The 18,210-nt window shown below is 36.2% G+C and overlaps 3 protein-coding genes across 6 annotated transcripts; 2 read left to right on the forward strand and 1 right to left on the reverse strand.

The window, feature by feature from the left end:
- Window positions 1-722: 722 nt before the first annotated feature.
- LOC117914394 (ubiquitin-conjugating enzyme E2 32) lies at window positions 723-4,470 on the forward strand. Of its 2 annotated transcripts, none has more exons than XM_034829732.1 (5): window positions 723-922; window positions 2,350-2,538; window positions 2,732-2,816; window positions 3,649-3,812; window positions 3,890-4,470. In XM_034829732.1, exons 1-5 carry the CDS (start codon window positions 812-814, stop codon window positions 4,289-4,291), a joined length of 951 nt encoding a protein of 316 aa, XP_034685623.1. In that variant the 5' UTR covers window positions 723-811; the 3' UTR covers window positions 4,292-4,470. The 2 variants fall into 2 exon arrangements, with proteins under 2 accessions (XP_034685623.1, XP_034685624.1); XM_034829733.1 differs by having other exon boundaries at window positions 725-922; window positions 2,350-2,481; window positions 3,890-4,463.
- A 134-nt stretch (window positions 4,471-4,604) lies between these two features.
- LOC117914392 (cysteine-rich receptor-like protein kinase 2) lies at window positions 4,605-7,965 on the forward strand. 3 transcript variants are annotated; one of them, XM_034829729.1, is made up of 7 exons: window positions 4,605-5,909; window positions 6,163-6,276; window positions 6,368-6,507; window positions 6,595-6,805; window positions 6,879-7,113; window positions 7,202-7,355; window positions 7,441-7,965. In XM_034829729.1, exons 1-7 carry the CDS (start codon window positions 5,057-5,059, stop codon window positions 7,771-7,773), a joined length of 2,040 nt encoding a protein of 679 aa, XP_034685620.1. In that variant the 5' UTR covers window positions 4,605-5,056; the 3' UTR covers window positions 7,774-7,965. The 3 variants fall into 3 exon arrangements, with proteins under 3 accessions (XP_034685620.1, XP_034685621.1, XP_034685622.1); XM_034829730.1 differs by having other exon boundaries at window positions 6,163-6,264; XM_034829731.1 differs by lacking the exon at window positions 6,163-6,276.
- A 3,552-nt stretch (window positions 7,966-11,517) lies between these two features.
- LOC117913847 lies at window positions 11,518-17,149 on the reverse strand. Its single transcript, XM_034828921.1, has 7 exons — window positions 16,923-17,149; window positions 14,133-14,744; window positions 12,908-13,463; window positions 12,676-12,776; window positions 12,208-12,294; window positions 11,973-12,100; window positions 11,518-11,857 (listed from the first exon to the last, which is right to left on the reverse strand). The coding sequence occupies exons 2-7, from the start codon at window positions 14,643-14,645 to the stop codon at window positions 11,713-11,715; spliced, it is 1,530 nt and encodes a 509-aa protein (XP_034684812.1). The 5' UTR covers window positions 14,646-14,744; window positions 16,923-17,149; the 3' UTR covers window positions 11,518-11,712.
- Window positions 17,150-18,210: the final 1,061 nt, after the last annotated feature.

An 18,210-nucleotide genomic window follows, 5' to 3' on the forward strand; every position in this document is an offset into this window, starting at 1 on the left:
TTTATTAATTTACAGAAAAAAAAATTATAAAGCTTTGAGAATGACCTTGGTTTTGTCTGCACATTGCATTTCTTCAACCCCGGTTCCCCTTTCTACAGTTCGTTCATGTTATTCTGGACGTGTTTCGCTGAGATGGGCCGGGCCCATCACAGGTCTAATGGGCTCAACTGATGTTGACCCATACCATGACAACTTGGGCGAGTTGGGTTCATAGTTGACCCAAGCATAACCAAATATGAAGCGCAATTGGCACACCATCCCAACCAACACAGCCCGATTTAACCCCCCCAACTGTTGAATCCAAGTCTCTCTCTCTATATATATAGATAAATTAAGTTGGACGAATCGAGTTGGGTTAGTTGAGCCTGAAACTCTTTTACAGTTCGTCCAAATTGACCTTCAGTTTCGCTGTGGTAGGCTGGTTCCTCAGTGGCCCAATGGGCTTCAACATCTCCCAATAGTAGGACTAACACGCGTTTCCTACACAATCAACCACTGGGCCCAAGGTCGGGCCCAACCCGTCAAAATGATTTCTGAGTCAATGCGGTGACTTAGTAAGTCACCGTTTGCTAAAAACCCAGAGGGAAAAAGTTACGGCCAAATCAACCCATTCCATGAACGCCACGTTGCAATTGGTACTTCGGATGACGTGTCAAGTCAATAACCGAGGTCGTGGTGTCGGGACTCCAGCGCTGTCCATAAAGCTCCTCGCTTTCCCCTCATTTCATTCCCGTATCTTATTGTGTGTGATCACTCACACATTCGCGCGCTGCGATTGAGCTGATCGGACGGCGGGGAACGGGTCATCGCCATGGCAGAGGACAAGTACAATCTGAAGAACCCAGGCGTGAAGAGAATTTTACAGGAAGTGAAGGAGATGCAATCGAATCCTTCCGATGATTTCATGAGCCTCCCTCTTGAGGTTCGCTTCCCAAACCCTAACTTCGATTTCGAAATTTTAAGATCTTTTCTTCTTCTGCTTCAATTTGGATAGAAATCATAGTTCTTTTGGCTGATTCTGCAACGACCCATTTTAAATTAGGGTTCCGTGATTTTATTTTGGTTATTTTAGGTATTTAGGAATAAGCCGCAATTGCTTGATTTTGTTTAATTTTATTCTGTGATTTATGCTTTTCATTAGCTATGCTTTCCTTTTATTTTCGTTGAGTCTTAGATATAAAAATGGACTGGTGGCTTCTTCCTAAATACCTAAAATAACCAAAAATAAAATCAAAATAAAATCACGGAACCCTAATTTAAAATGGGTCGTTGCAGTTTCTTTACTTTGTTTGATTTGGGGTGTTGAGTGGTTGTTGGTAGATGGGAAATGTGGAGTGTTTGGTTTTGATTTTTTATTTCGATGTGGCACGCAATTAGGGTTTTGATTCTTTGATTTCAACTCATTTATGTCGAAATCTGTGTTATTATATTTTTTTATTTATGAATTTGCCTAAATTTTAGATTACCAATTTTGCAATTCAACACAAATTTGTGAAGAAGCAAGAACGACGAAATCAATGAGACTGATATCTGGATTAGTATGAATTTTTGTGTTTAGTTGATGAGGGAGGATAAAAATTAAGGACATTGGGAGATTCAAAATGAGACTGCTTGAAGTCCCAGTTACTAGATCTAGGTTTAGATTTTCCCAGGCTGAGAATAGGGATTTATGTAACTAAACAAGCTGGGTGGAGACTGAGTGTTCATGTTGCTGACTGCGAATTGGTGGGATCAAGGGCTTTGTTGAGTGAGATGAGTTGATTTCTATGCAAATAAAATCATGGACTTGGTATTTTGATTGGATTCCATTGCAATGTGTATGAACATTTCATAAAACACCTGAATATCATGTATCAAACTTGTGAATACATTCTGTGGTAATGACTTTAACACGAATTAGTTTTTTTTAGAATGGATAAAGCGGTGACAAGGTTCTGATCTCTATTAATGATTCTGCTCTGTCTCTCAAAATCAACAACCATGCCAACTCTCATATATCACAAAATCCCTTGAAAACTTACCTGTAATCTCTAAAACTCTAATTCTCCCTAAATTTTCCACGTAACTACTCCAATCTCTTTTAATTGTGGGTGCACATATGCTGTGTACTGCCATCTTTAGTGTGTGTATCCTCACAAAGGGGAGCTTGATCTCTTTTGAGTGATTGCAGCTTGATGATCAATTGTGTGTTTCTTTTTGTTAGTTGATTTTACTCTTAATGGAAAGTTTTCATGATAGGGAACCATGTTTAATTGTTGAAATTTTTGTTTTGAATGTGAATTAATTTGATGCGCATAATATGATTATGTTCAATGTCTCTAATTGTATGCTTTTGGTTTATGTTTTCAGGAGAATATATTTGAATGGCAATTTGCAATCAGGGGACCCAGTGATACTGAATTTGAGGGAGGCATCTATCATGGACGGATCCAGTTGCCTGCAGAATATCCGTTTCAGCCTCCTTCATTTATGTTGTTGACCGTAAAATATCTTACCTTAGAAAACTCTATCATATTAACTTGCTTTTTCTTTGTTTTGGTACGTTCATATGTCATACTATTTATTTTTCTCTTAATATATTGCTATTTACCTATCAAAAAAATATTATATTATTTATTAATTTTTAGGATTGTATATGGGGTTTGGTTTGGTTTGTAAATTTTCATTTATATTTCACTTGAAACTTTACATTGTTGAGATTTTCTAATCAAGTTTTCCTGCCTTGTTTCAGCCAAATGGTCGTTTTGAAACCCAAACCAAGATATGTTTAAGCATATCAAATCATCATCCTGAGCACTGGCAGCCATCATGGAGCGGTAAATTCTTCTATTTCTCTTAATGCTTTCTGGTGACTAAAAATTATGTCTTGACATCATAGTATAACCATGATTTTGATTGGGGAGAACTATTGCCATGTTGCCTTCTTGGTTATTTAATGCAGCTGATTAAGGGTTTTTTATTTGAGAAACTACTAAAGCAATCAAAACAGCACAAATTGTACACATGTGAAGCAGGGTTGCCAAATGCATTCCTTTACTTGGATTGTGCTTTGGGCTTGGCTGTTCATGCTTGTTTAGGATTTTTGACTTGCTATAATCCTGTCCTGAGTTTTGGGAAACAACTGTCCCAGCTTTAAGTCACATAGGGCCTGTCTGGTCTCAATTTATGGTCCCTTCTTTTTGTGGATGGAAGCGAACACAGTTTGATAAACTTTGGAGTGGGCCAGTCTCAAAGAAGCCTTGTAATATCTTAGTGCCTCCACTTTTTAATGGTTTTGCCAACAGTTGGAACACATTTTTGTTCTTTTTTATTTACTATGGGGCCAGGAACTGAATAAATTATTATTTGGAATTATACTTGAAGAGAACAGCTGTAGTTTAATTGATTAGACGGAAAACTTTGAAACTAGTACCAGGACCTGTTCATGCTTTTGTTGTTTAGGGAAATAGGCTGCTTCTAGTCTTCTATCCTCTTGGAAAGCATGGGCAGGTCTTTGAAAAACTCCAGTTACTTAGCAAAGCTGTTAATTGTCATGATAAAATGAGCTTTGTATGCATCTAAGCATCTTTCATGATCATCTTCGGACTGGGTACTTGTAGTTTAATATGTAAGTCTGCTGTATGTGCTGTGTTGTGTTGTTGTTGGCAGTTCGGACTGCTTTGGTAGCATTAATTGCATTCATGCCTACCAGCCCAAATGGTGCATTGGGTTCATTAGATTATAAGAAGGAAGAGAGGCATGCTCTGGCCATCAAATCTCGTGAAGCAGCTCCAAAATTTGGGACTCCCGAACGTCAGAAGCTCATTGATGAGGTATGTTTTCACTTTTCACAATAATTCCTAAGTTATAGCATGTAAACCTTGCAATAAAAAATTCTTCAACAATGCAGATTCATGAATATATGTTAAGCAAGTCACCCCCAGTTCCTCAGCTCAACTCTTCGCAGGCTCCTGAAGAACCCTCCACCAACAGGGAGGGCGAAGGACAGACGAATCCTCCAAATGGCAGTGCCATAGCTGCTGCAGATGAGCTTTCAGATCCAAGAGTGGCTGACAGGATAGTTGAGGAGGAACCACCACAGGTTCCCTTGAATGCTAATCCCAGCCCTGTATCAAGACAGGCTTCAGCAGAGCGACTGCTGCAGAAGCCCGAGCCAAGGGTTCAAAGGCAGGCTGATGATCGCTTGCTTACATGGGCTGCCGTTGGACTTACCATTGCAATTATGGTTCTTCTGCTGAAGAAGTTTTTGAAATCCAGTGGGCATGGTGCCGTTTTCATGGATGAGTCCTAGTCTCCTAGATGCCATGTGGATTGTGAATGTTGGCTTGATGTTTCATGAAGCATATACAGACTCATAGTTTCTATGAAGTTTTTCATCCAACTGGGAACAACTTGTAGTATATTACCCAAGATTTTTCCTAATGATGGTAATAATAATAATATAAGCCGTAACCTTGTATGTTTCTTGCATTATTGAATAAAGACCTTCTATGGATGTTACAGGAAAACCCCTCTACCTCTTTATGTAAAGGTCAAACTCCTGTCGTCACAAACTGTCTGTAGTTCTCATTCTTTTCTCTAGTTTTTAGTAATGGAAGACACCAGGATCCCAATTTAGAAATTAATATTCAAATGACACCCAGCAATAAACTCAACCATTAGCCAACAACATTGACTACAGCCCAACAGAAACGTGTCCTCTCTTCCTTTTGAAAGTCGTATCATTTTCAAGTTCTCATTTTTGAAAATGAGAATTTTCTTGATGTGTTCACTTGAATCGCCATCCTTCGCCTCTCATCCAATTCCTGATCAACGCTCATTCAATTCATGGTGGCAGGTGGTCGGTATTGGGTGCTGTCTCTCTCTCTCTCTCTCTCTCTCTCTATAATGAAGGGAAAAATTGATGGGTGCTCCACCAATAAAACCAGCCAAAAAGAAATAAGAAAATGAGGCAATGAGACGAGGCTGAGAAAACAATATTTTGAAATTACAGTTGATGAAAAAGGCGAGGTGGCCCCCATCATTAGCCTCCAAAGTCATCTAACCTTCCCAGAGGATGTTTGAAAAAAAGAGGCTAAGACACGGAGCATATTTCATTCTACCCAAAAGCCTGAACTCCATTCTCATCCACTTTCTCAGACCATCTCCACAAATGGTCTCATCCATCTCCACCTTGGTCCTCCTCCTTGCCACCATTTCTTCGGTCACTGCCGCCACCGCAAATGACAATTACACCACCCTGCTCAGCCTCAACTGCAACGGTACTAGAGCTGTCAATACCCAATCATTCGATGTGAATTTTGTGGATGCCATGGAAATTATATCTCAGGAAATTGCCAGCTCCGGTTTTGGCATGGCGGAATCCGGTGAAAACGCTACGGACAAGGCTTATGGGCTCGGACAGTGCCTGAATTACCTCTCTAATGTAGATTGCAGGCTCTGTTATTCACAGAGTAGGGTCCAGCTTCCACTTTGCTTGCCATCAACTTCTGCCCGGGTTTACCTTAATGGTTGCTTCCTAAGGTATGGAAACTACAACTTCTCTGAAGAAGCCGTGGATGATTTGGATTCTGTGGCTTGTGGGTCTTCGGGGAATGTAACAGAGGTTGGATTCAGAGACGGGGCTAATGGGCTGATTCAGAATTTGACAAATGGTGCTTATGAAGATAAAGACTATTACAAAGAAGGGAATGCTACGATTTCTTTGGATGTCAAAATTTATGGAGTTGCTCAATGTTGGAAATCTCTGAATAGAAGTGGGTGCAGAGATTGTCTGGAAAAAGCAAGAGAGAAAATAGTTGGTTGTTTTCCTGCTTCTGAGGGAGCAGCTTTGAATGCTGGGTGTGTTGTTAGGTATTCAATGAATCCATTTTATGTGGCATCCTCACCCAGCAGTGGTTCTTCTTCAGGTAATTGATCGATTCTGGTCCTCAAATGAATCCATCTTCATTTGCTGTAATGCTTCCTCTTGATTTTACTTTGTCACCCCAAGTTGGGATTGGTTTATTTTCAGAGTAAGTTAAACAAGTGACCAGAAATTAAACCCAAGACTGAACAGCATGTTGCATTTATGGTTGTGGATAATACCCAGATAGGGTTTACAAAGACGGAATGATCTTTGACTCTAGGCTGAAACTGGTTGTGCCTTTTGTTTGGTTTCAGCAACTCGTCGTCGTGTGCTGGTTGCAACGTTATCGATTATTGCTGCAGTTTTGGTTATAGGGGCAGCTATTCTTTGGGGAAGAAGGCGACCTCCTACCAATGGTGATAGTGAAAGTAATTTTTACCAAGCAATTGAATGGGTTATACTGTTTATTGAGCAAAGGGTGCATTTGATTTCTTCCATTAACAAATCTCTTTCTTGCAGACCCTGATGGCAGCTCAGAAATCCTCAGATTGATTTCAGAATCCCATCTCAGTTTCAAGTATGATGACCTGAGAAAAGCAACAAAGGACTTTGATCTGGGAAACAAGATAGGCCAAGGGGGATATGGTTCAGTTTATAAGGTACAAATGCAATTGAAAACAAATTATCCTACACTTACGCTACATATTTATCATTTGAAACATAAGATTGAGGTGTGATTGATTCAGGGAACCCTACCTGATGGGAGGGAAATTGCGGTCAAGAGACTCTTCATCAATACAACACAATGGCTGGATCAGTTCTTCAATGAAGTAAATCTAATCAGCCAGGTTCAACACAAAAACCTTGTTAAACTTCTTGGCTGCAGTGTAGAAGGCCCTGAGAGCCTCTTGGTCTATGAATACCTCTGCAACACCAGCCTTGATCGCTTTCTATTCGGTACCTATTGATCTGTGAATTCACTATCTTTTTGAACTTAGTGTAGAGCCTCTTGATCTAACACTTCAATCAGATTCATTTAGGAAGAAAGCTTTGGATTGGGGGAAGAGGTCCGATATCCTTGTTGGTACAGCAGAAGGACTAGCTTACCTCCATGAAGCTTCTGAGGTCAGGATCATTCATAGAGATATCAAAGCTAGTAATATTCTTCTAGATGAAAGGCTGAAGCCAAAAATCGCAGATTTTGGGCTTGCAAGGTACTTTGCTGAGGGTCAGAGTCATCTCAGCACGGGTTTAGCCGGAACTCTGTAAGAACCTACAAACCCTTCTTCAGTTTCACCATCCAGATGGATATTTTCAATGACCCATTTCTGTAACTATGTTCTTTCTTAACAGGGGTTACATGGCTCCTGAATACGTCGTTCATGGGCAGTTAACAGAGAAGGCCGATGTCTACAGCTATGGAATACTTGTTCTGGAAGTACTCACAGGCAAGAAAAGTAATAGTTCCGTATCATCGTCTACTGAAAGCCAATCCCTCATTTCCCAGGTTCTAATTCACTCCCCTTCAGAATAGTATAGGAAAAAACCGTTTAGCAAGCGATCTTAATTTGATTTTGATTCTTTTGTGACAGGTATGGGGCCATTTCAATACGAAAACACTGATTCAAGTACTTGATCTTGATCTTCAAGACCAGTGTTCTGAAAAAGAAGCTATAAATGTGTTCCAAATAGGACTGCTCTGCACACAAGCATCCCCTAATCTTCGGCCACCAATGTGGAAGGTAGTTGAGATGCTGACAAGTAAATCTAAAGATCTTCCATCCCCCACACAGCCTCCTTTTGTAAACGTCAAGGGTATTGAACTCAGGAGCAGCGGCTCTGAGAGCTCGATGAAGGGCTCATCATCTTCAAAGTTCCCGGTTTCGATGAACCGGATGTCAATGAGTATTATGCAAGGAAGATGATCTTGAATAGGCAGCAGAATCCTAACTACAGATCTTGAGGCAATTGCCCTTTGAATTGGGGTTGGTTTTTGGCATACAGGAGAGAAAAAAGGCAGGTATTCCCTTTTTTACCACCTGTTTTGAGCAGCTGGGTACGAAACTACTAATAGCCAATTAATAATCAGATTCATTCATAGTTGAGTTTACTTGTCACACCTTGGTGGCGTTTGTGTGATATCCATGGTGCCCTCACTTGTATATAAGTTGTCAAACTTGTACAGGTATAAGAGTTCATTTGATAGTGATTTTAAAAAACACTTCTAACATTTCTAACACTTTGAAAAAAAATTTCTTTCATGTATTAGATTAAAAATATTTCCTAAAATCACTTTCAAATGCACTCTTAACTATAATAAGTTATCACTTATAAGTGTCAAGTGCCAAAAAATTTGAGTTGTCACTTATAACGGAAATTTTTTTTTTTTTTTAATGTATTAGATTAGAAATACTTCTTAAAATCACTTTCAAATACACTCTAACTGTAATAACTTATCACTTATAAGTGTTAAGTGTCAAAAAATTTGAGTTGTCACTTATAACGGGGAAAATAGTGTGGACTTGTGCCCTGATTTGATGGATTATGAGGTGCTTGAGTGATATAACTTGTTTGTATTTAAGTGCAATGAATCATTTCTTAATAAGGATCGAGACCTTTTCCTTCAAAAACTTCATACATTCCCACATGTGATGACTTGTGTGGGTATTGTAATGGATTATGTGGCATGACTTGTGTAAATATTGTAATGAGTAGTTGAGTGTTAAGTGGAAAACCATACGTTTAAGTTTAATGGAGATGTGAGTTGTTCTCTCAAAACCCTTTTACCCAATTAGAGTGCCCGAACCAAGGCTTTTTCTCCCAAATATGAGACATCATATTTGCCCTTAAACTTACCATCACATAGAGTCACAACCTATGTAGACGTTGTGCAACAAAGCGTAATGAGTTGTCGGGTGTTAGACTTCTCTCGAAGAAGTGAGATTCACCCTCAAACCTACCATCACACAAAGTCACAACTTATGTTGACCTACAATGAACTGTAATGAGTTAAGTGTTAAGACCTTTTCTCCAAAAGATGTAAGACAATGCATTTATCCCTAATTTAATCATCACAAATAGTCACAGCCAATGTAGACCTCATGTGCCCTTATGGTTTGGCACATGATGTATATGACTTTAAAATACTTTCACATATATTATATCAAAACCCTTAAGGCTATGTTTGGTTCCCAGAAAATTTGAGGGAAAATGCGAGGGAAAGAAAATACAAAGGAAAAGTAGAAGGAAAGAAAAAGTGAAGAAAAATAAAAAAAATAGATTAAAAGTTAATAAATTATTTTTTTTGTTACTTCAAACTCATTTTATTTATTTTAACTCATCAATATAAATATTAAATAATTTAAAAATACATAAATTTTTAATTAGTTTTAATTATATTTGATTTTCTTTAATATTTTTCATAGGACAACCAAACATGAGAAAATCATTTTCCTTAGCATTTTTTTTCTTTCCTTTGTACTTTCTGGGAACCAAACATAGCCTAAAAGTATTATGAACTTCTTCTTGATGTGGGATCTAACTTTCGCCCTCTATACAAACACATTATTCTTGTTGTATAGTTCATAGAGTTCATAAATCGTCCAAACTTGCATATTTTTTATTAAGCAGGTGTTTGATAAGCTAATTTTATAACTTAAAATAACTTGATAACTTAATTTAAATCATTAAATAAATTAAGTGTATTGGGTAATATATCTTAACAGTATGAGTTAAAGTAAAAAACAAAATAAATAAAAACAATTAGCTTATTGTTAAATCCATGTCTTCATTTTACCTTTTTACTCTATTTGCTTTAGTTACCTCCATGATTTCTTTTACTACATCATAACTTTCATTATTACTCGACCTCTTTTACTTTACTTATAATTTATGAGAATAAATATATTAATTTGATAATTTAAAATAAATTTTAAGTTAATTTTATCAAACAAGTGATAAGTTTTAAATCAACAACTTAATTATATTTTAATTTAAAATCAACTTAAATCATTAAATAATAAGTATTTAAGTTTTACCAAACATTCCCTAAAAATTGGCTTTAACATCAATCTTTACAACCTGTATAAATATATTAATATATTATCCACTTTGAACCAATGGTCCTCACAACCATAAAACATGTACACCTAAAACAACATTAATTCCAACAATAAGCACATATAGAGTAATGAGCTTTCCTCGAAAGGCCTTAGATGACGGGAAGGGTGTTAAAAACCCTTCCTAATGCTTGGAAGTGTATTTCTATAAAAATTAGGGGTTTAATGAATTTTTAAAAATTATTTTCATTTTGATAAATAATTCTTTCAAAATACATATTTTTTTTTTAGGATTTATATCCAAAGACTTCATAATTTTCTTTAAATCAGAATCACTTCCAAATGGACTCTTGGGAGGAAATAGCACGTTGATCTGCTGCAAATTCCATCTTAGATGGTGTTTGTTTTTTTGGCTTTTTACTGAAAACTATTTAGTTTTAGAATTTAGGTTGTTTGTTTTTTTACTTTTTTATAACTTATTATAAACTTTTTACTAAATAGAAAAAGCCAAAATATGTAGCTTTTTCTAAATAAAAAAAATAATACAATGGTTTTTTTTATTTTTTAATATTTAATAGAAATAAAATACTACAAAAACAAACAATCTAATATTTAATACTATTAAGTATTAAAGTTCTATTTAGAATTAAGTGAAAAAACAAACACCGCCTTAGTCTAAAACCACATTCTTAAGTCAATCATGATGTGCAGTCAATTCATTAATGTATTAATTATTGTTCTTGGTTATCAAAGTCCAATCCTCTCCTCTAATAATGATGCAAGAAAAAACCCCAGATTAGCCTCCCATAAAGCCCATTGTATTTAGAAAAATCTTGAAAAAAAAATTGACTTTCTGTTCCAAGCTTCATCATTCATTCCTCCGATCCTTCGACGGATTCCATCTATATTCTTGAACTGAGCTCACCAGGGTTGAATAATGCATCCAACTTTCTAGTCAAAGAAATACATAGTTTAGAAGGAGGGGAGGCCAATTCTGGTAGTCTAGAATGAGGGGAGGCCAATTCTGGCTTGTCAACAAGTTTGGCAAGCTTTTTGACGTCTTCTTCCCAAAATACTTTTCTAGAGGTCCTTCCCTGGACCGCATGCTCAATCTGATATCATGACTGCGGAGGGCTTGTCAACCAGGAACCTCCAAGAGTGTCATTGGACCTAATCATGTTTTCTACTCAAACCAATCTAATGACTTGACATCCTCAACAAAAACAACCAAAAATATCCTAAATTTTCAAAACAGATTCTTATAAAAACTATTTTCGGTCAACAGTATTCCAAATGCATTTTCAAAGTAAAAAAAAAAAACAATTTTCTCTTCTAGAAAACAGAAAACCGTTTTCACAAACAGCAACCAAGTAGGCCCATTAGTTTTGTTTTCACATTCTACTTCTTGTAGGGTTTGAAAGAGGTTTTATTTTGTTTGGCTAGGGACTAATGTGGGTGGATAATATGGCATGGAACCGCGTTTGTCTGGGCAATATAACAATGATTCATAACAAAGACGATGCCATAGTCCAACTCATGGCTAGGAAAAAAAGGGCGTTTTCAAACCTCTTTGAGGGAGACTAGGCTAATCACTTCACAGAAAGCATCACCTACAGCAATAAAGATTCTATTTGGAATCATCAATAAAGAGAATGCAAGAATACCTTTTCGACTTTCAATAGCCTGAATATCTTTTCGATTTTCAAATGATGAATACCTTCTTGGGAACAAATTAAGAGGTCTTTCTGGCATTCTCAAGTTACATGATGTATTGACAACAATCTGCAGATTAGCTTTGGAGGCACATTAGCAGGCAAGTAAAGGCCACACCTGTTCATGTATAGCCTTGTAACAGCGTAAGCTGCAGAGTGGAAGATTTGACTTGGAATCCCGATACTTGTATGCATTTGTACAATTTGGACCCACACATTTTTCACGTGGTGGTGGATAACTGATAATTCACACAATAAATTGCAAAGAATTCATCAAGACTCATACATGTATGATGAATTGCAGAGAATTCAAATGGTGTATTTGAATGGCAAGAAAAATATATGGATTCATACCTGGAGGGGACATGGTTGAATATATTAGGGAGACCAATATCTTCAGAAAATGTAACGGTTGTTCCAGTGGGACCCATGGTCCATCTGATGGTGTTGGATGCGAGTGCCACAGCGTTGGCAGCTCTCCCCTGCACATAAAAAAAAAAAAAAAAGGAAAACAAAACAAAATCAGAATGATGCTCAAAAGTTAGAAGCATGGGATATATCCACGACAATAATCACTTCTCTGGAACACCTGTGCTAATTCATCCCGCAGCTTCTTCTTCTCTTCCCTTTTCTTTCTAGCAGAATCTTGACCAAGTATTTTTCTGATTGCCCCAGCCTACAAAATAGAGAAATATAAGATTGTTTTCCCAAAAGCTATTTTTGGTTCTTAGAAAATACTAGAGAAAGAAAAAAATGGCAAGAAAAATTATTTTCCCAAGTCTGGTTTTACTATGGAAAATAGTAAAGAAAATAAAACATAATTAAAATTAGTTAAAAACTTACATATTTTTAAATCTTTATACAAAAGATTTAAAATAAATGAAATGGGTTTGAAATATCATATAAAAATAACTTACTGATTTTAATTTTTTTTAAAAAATTTCTTTCCTTTTACTTTTTCTCTGTATTTTCTTTCCTTTGTATTTTTCAGGAACCAAACATAATCTAAATGTCACCAAGAAAACTAATGAAAATAAAAGATGAAATAGTGGCATACCTCAGCCTCCCTAGCTGCCTTTTCTGACTGTATCCTACGTCTCTGAGCAGCCTCTGCTTTCTTCAGTTGCTGCTCCACTTCAGAGAGTTTCTCCTTTTGTTCTATTATCAAGCAATCAACAATTTAGAAAAATGTATAGCTAGATACAGGCACACATGCATATGCACAAGTTATCAAAATGGTAATCTCCAAAATGAATATGAAACAAAAAAAAAAAGGAAAAAAAACTTACTTTTGGATGAGGCAGGAGGCAAACCATTTGGTAGCTCAACAAGTCCTGCATCAGATCCTGAAAACGTATCTTTTCCAAATAGAAGGGCTTGTCTACGTGTTGTGAAAGTCATCTCCTTTCTTCCTTCTACAAGTGAGTCAAGAGATTCCTTTCTTGGCCTTTTCCTTTTAGCTTCAGGTTCATCATCTGATGTTAGTTCTTCATCTTCCATGTAGTCTCTATCTTCATATACTTTCCCTGATCTAGACTTCTTTTTACCATCTTTACCCAACCTTGGCGAATTATAAGCACCAATGTCATCTTTATCTTCCCCTTGATGATCTCCAGCAACCTTGGAGGCATTGAGCTTACCAAGGTATCGGATTTCCTCATCTTCATCATCATCATTAAATCCCACGTCCAACATGCGTCTCTTAGGAACCCGCTTACTCTTACGAACTGGCTCAGACTTGTGTGTTCCATTCACAGAAACACTTCTGGAGAAATCCTTCCAAGGGACCCCTTGCAAGCCTTTCCCCTTATCTAGAGCACTGGATTGGCTGCTATCAATGTTATCCTGCATCATTCATATTTATACAGAAGCTTCAGCATACTTGAAGAATTTATTATGTGATGACAATCACAGCACAATAAAGGTCATTATATAAAAAACATTAGCATTGTACCATCTTTCCCATGCAAATGGACGGAAGGACTCATTTATTATATAGGGAAAAAATTAAGTTTAAAAAAAATGTATTGAGACCAGCCCTGTATAGCACATATTTTTGGCAGCCCAGAATCCTTCCTGCTGCCAAAGTGCTTTCCAGTGTGTTTGACCACTTCTAGGCAAAAAAAAAGTGAAGGTAGAGTTAAGATGCTTTAGCACAGGAGATAGGGAGACAAGGTTTTGGAGCTTAAAAATGTTTTTCCTTTTTGGATGGTAACCTCTTCTCTGCATAGCTTTTCTCAAAAAAATAAATAGATAATAAAATATAAAAAAAATTTAAAAAGTCAAATAAAATCAAATAAGCACTTCACTAGAAGCTGCAGCAGGCCCACTCTTCCAAGAAGCCAAGGCAAGCGAGTTAATTAAGAGTATTTAAAAGAGTTTCCTTACCATAGTTGTAGAGCTCAAAAGCGTATATGTTAGAAATTGGATTGGTTGCATGACCATTATATTTTTTTTTTACAAGCTTTATAGAACTAGAACCATTCCATCCACATAATCATCTACAAAAAGTACCTGAAAACTCAGCTTCAGATGGGGCTGGCGAGCATCTGAAGAACGTGAGGTTTTTGTGGCAAAAGAGCCATCACTGAAGGCAAACTCTGATGCAGCATTGGTGTGAATTGTTCGAGTAACACCACCAAGCTTGAGCTTTACCTTTTTCAGCTTGTTCTCGCTTCCTATTCCATCAGAAACAACAGTTGACTCCCTTGAATTCCAATTATCACCATTCCTTCCTCGGCCTAAATGGGCACCATCATTACCCACTTTAAAATCTGACCCATTTTTCAAATGATCATTTCTCTCAAATGAATTGATATCTCCAAATCCTCCGTTGTCCTTCCTGCTCCTTTTAGGGGCAGTTTCACCTTCACTCCTGTTTAAAGGTGGTGTCAAGGACAATGGGAAAAGATTACTGCTCTCTGGAAATGTTTGTGACTCAGGGCGTGGCCGTCGAGATATGCTGCTCCTCTTCCTCCTTATAGTGCAGCCTGCAACAGTGAACCCAGAACCTCCAAAACATTCCATTGCTATACAAAATCTAACAGCAGGTTTGGAGCACCGATGCTTCTCAAGAATCAGAAATTGAGGGGATCACACTCAATAAACCCCATAACTGCAGCAGACCTGTAACGTTACACAAAGAAGCAATGGAACCAGCAATAATTTATAACCATCAGTCCCCATGTGTAAACCGGGCCATTATTAATCCCATAGCACCATAAATTGTGTAAACAACTATGAAAAGCAACCCAGTAAAATGGCCTGAAATTCACAAAAATGCTCCATGGGATGTAATTTTATGCTTACATCAAACAGTTATGTTTTGGTGATCCACTGGGCAAAACTAGAAAAGCAAAGGAATTAAATTTTTTTAATCTTGGATTTTTCATAATTTGGGACCAAAGAAAACAAAAACCCACTCAAAGGAGCCTAAAAATATTACACAATTAGTGGGTTTAACCAGCTCATCATTTGTAAGCATATGAACAAAAATGTACAAAACTTCATTTCTTCAGTTTTTCAGGCAATCAAACTGATAGTTAAGAAAAAATATATAAGTTGAATTCGAGAAATGTAACTATTAGGAGAATAAGTTAAGAGTAATAAACAGACCCCTCCCCATCCAAAATGCAATAATAAAATAAATTAAATTGAAATAAAACCAAGTGCACCAACCATACAAAGATATTGTTAACTTTAGTGATAGGCAAATCACCAAACCGTGCTTGTTTCCCCAGAAAATAGAAATTTCTACTTTTGGGGGGACACTTTGAGGAAAATCCAAACACTGGCTATAAAAGCTATTTCTAAAAGAGAGGAAAAAGCTTTATAGAGATAGGATAGGAAAAAGGAGTATGTTTCATAAAGAGTCATTTCCCTCTTGTTTCCTTGGTTCTGCTCTAACTTTTGGTGTAAACTCCAAAAACTTATTATGGGTTGGATGATTTTATCATGGTGCTGCAAGTGCACAAGGGACGTGTTGAAGGTAAGGTTGCCAATGGAGCAATGGTAGACGATCCTACAATTGGAGATGGATTTCTTGGCACTCAGGGAGGTAAGTTCTTGTGTTCTGCTCGTATCTCCCCACTAATTAGGCTTCTTTTTTTTCATGGTGATTGTTAGAATGCACAATACAAATTGTGGACCCAAATCTTACAAGTTTAAGCTTTAAGAAAAATTACTTGTTCAACATGATATCAAAGTCTTATCTGATGGGAGGTCATGTGTTCAAACTTCACGATCGTATGTTTATAAAAAATAGAGGGTGCATGAGGAAGGGTGCAGGAATGCATGATATACATTGTGGCCCAAATCCTACAAGCTTAAGCTTTTAGGAAAACTGGTTATTCAACGGTGATGTAACCTTGAAAAGGATGAACCATGTAAATTGCAAGTTTTGTTATTATGTAAATAGATTTGTTTACTTTTTTCCTAATTTCCTTAGTTTCACTCAGCAGATTCTAGGATACTTTTGCAGGTTGCAAAAACCCAATGCCTTGAAAACAGGAATGCCCAGATGGATTGCATGAACCTTCAATTAGGTAATAAGTTTTATAGCCCCGAAAATACTTATCGAGAAAAAAAATAAAATAAGCCCCGAAAACCATTTTCTTGCAAAAATAACCATATTTCAGCTGATCAACTGCCAGTCCACTTGACCAATTCTTGTTTTAAGAAATCCGACATATTTTTGAGTTCACAACAAAATCTCCGTGCAAAAGGATTCTTGTTCTAAGTCTAAAATTTTAGTATTGAGGTCAAGCTTGGACCATCACCCAACTGGGTCGAACCAGTGAAACAGGCGAGCCATGAACCATCCACTTCCACATTGCTATGCTTAAGAACTAGTTTTGTTTGAACACTCCATTTCCAGCAACTAGGCTCAACTTGGCAGGGCTTTCAGCGTGATAGAAGTTAATGCAAAGCACAAAACTAGAACTAAATTGCCAACCTCAAACCACAAATGACAACACATTACATCAACAAAATAACAAATAAATAAACTAATAATTTAAAAAGGTAAAACACCACTCATCATTCATCAATCCAAACAAGGAAAATTAATGAAAGCAGAAAAAGGATTAAATCGAGAGCCATCAACTAGCTTACAGAAACACAAAAAAGTCACAAACCCCAACATGCAAAACCAACTCAAACTCAAAAAATAAAATAAAATAACCAAACAAACAAAAGAGCAAAACCCACAAAAACCAGGAGACCCACCACATTTCAAAACTTCACCAAAATTATCATACCCATAACAGAGGAAAGAAAAAACAGAGATAAGGAGACTAGCATTACCTTGCCCAACAGGTCCAGAACCCTACGCCGCCGCAAAAAGAAGTTTCTAGAAGCAATATTGGGGTGAAAGAGAAAAGGGGTTTGAAGCTGGGTGTGTAGCATGGAAGCTAGGGTTAGAGTTTGAGGCTGAGTTTGGGCACTATGTGCCTGGTTTTGATAATGGTAAAGGTCATTTCTCATTTTCTCAATACCCATCTCCATTTATCCCTTTTGTATTAGTTTTTTTTTTTTTCTTTTCTTTTCTTTTTTCCTTCTTATTTATTATTCTTCCCTGTAAGAGTGACTCTGAGAGAGAAACCCACTTGTATGTTGCAGGGGTATATATCTAGAATTTTCCTATATCTAATATACTTGCAGGTCAACATACCAAGATATTGACATGCGTCACGTACCCATGCCTCTTTCTTAGTTCTCTACTTTCAATTATAATCGTTAATTTCATTGAGGGTGTTGAGATGTGAATTCTTATAGGCCACAACAGTACAGTGATTTCCATCAGGAAAACCAAAAAAAAAAAAAAAAAAAATGGAATGGGGTTGGAGGATTCATTTGTTTTCCTTTTGTAATTTAAACTGGGGTTTGAGAATTAATTTTTAAAATAAAAATATGGAATATTGTTGGAAAGGATGAATAACTTTAAATTTTTTAGTGCAACACTGAAAATTTTTGGATTATTTTTCAAAATAAAACAAAACTTCAGAGGTGACATTGATTTTTTCAAGAGCAATATTTTTCATATGTTTTGAAAATGTTTAATTTTTTATTTTTAATTTTGATTGTATTGTATTAAACCTTGACCAAGGTTACAATTTTTTTTAATTTATTTTTTTAGTTTAGTGTTTCAATAAAAAGTGATGCTAAAAATATTTTTAAACTTGCTCCTAAGTTTATAAAAGAAATTATATTAAACTTAATGTACAAGTAAATAGTTTTGGTCATTATATTATTATTATTATTATTAAAAAAAAATGAAAGAAAAACGAGTTGTATGACTTGTGTAATAAAATGTGTTCCGTTTTTGGTAAATTAAGGGTATTTTGTGATTATGATTTAAAAGTATTTTCAACATTTATAATATTTAGGTAAAAATTTTGAAGTGTTAAAAAAGTTAGATTTTTCAACAATAAAAGTGATTTTTTATATGTTTAAAAGTGTTTCTTAAAATTTGTCAAATACTTATTTTTTAAGGTTAAAAATATTTTCTATAATTACTGTCAAACAAATTTTAAGAATGCCTTTGAAAGTAATTCTAAAAAGCGTTTGTGGCATTTATAATGCTTAAATGATA

Source organism: Vitis riparia, chromosome 5 (assembly GCF_004353265.1).
Source record: "Vitis riparia cultivar Riparia Gloire de Montpellier isolate 1030 chromosome 5, EGFV_Vit.rip_1.0, whole genome shotgun sequence".
NCBI lineage: Eukaryota > Viridiplantae > Streptophyta > Magnoliopsida > Vitales > Vitaceae > Vitis > Vitis riparia.

Bases quoted from the DNA above. Each gene is read 5' to 3' on its own strand.
- LOC117914394 (XM_034829732.1), top strand. From the start codon at position 812: ATGGCAGAGGACAAGTACAATCTGAAGAACCCAGGCGTGAAGAGAATT. The intron at 2,539-2,731 runs GTACGTTCATAT...GCCTTGTTTCAG, and splicing joins CTTGCTTTTTCTTTGTTTTG to CCAAATGGTCGTTTTGAAAC. The intron at 2,817-3,648 runs GTAAATTCTTCT...TGTTGTTGGCAG, and splicing joins CTGGCAGCCATCATGGAGCG to TTCGGACTGCTTTGGTAGCA.
- LOC117914392 (XM_034829729.1), top strand. From the start codon at position 5,057: ATGTTTGAAAAAAAGAGGCTAAGACACGGAGCATATTTCATTCTACCC. The intron at 5,910-6,162 runs GTAATTGATCGA...GTTTGGTTTCAG, and splicing joins CAGCAGTGGTTCTTCTTCAG to CAACTCGTCGTCGTGTGCTG. The intron at 7,114-7,201 runs GTAAGAACCTAC...CTTTCTTAACAG, and splicing joins ACGGGTTTAGCCGGAACTCT to GGGTTACATGGCTCCTGAAT.
- LOC117913847 (XM_034828921.1), bottom strand. From the start codon at position 14,645: ATGGAATGTTTTGGAGGTTCTGGGTTCACTGTTGCAGGCTGCACTATA. The intron at 13,464-14,132 runs GTACTTTTTGTA...TGAATGATGCAG, and splicing joins ATCTGAAGCTGAGTTTTCAG to GATAACATTGATAGCAGCCA. The intron at 12,295-12,675 runs GTATGCCACTAT...TCTATTTTGTAG, and splicing joins AGGCAGCTAGGGAGGCTGAG to GCTGGGGCAATCAGAAAAAT.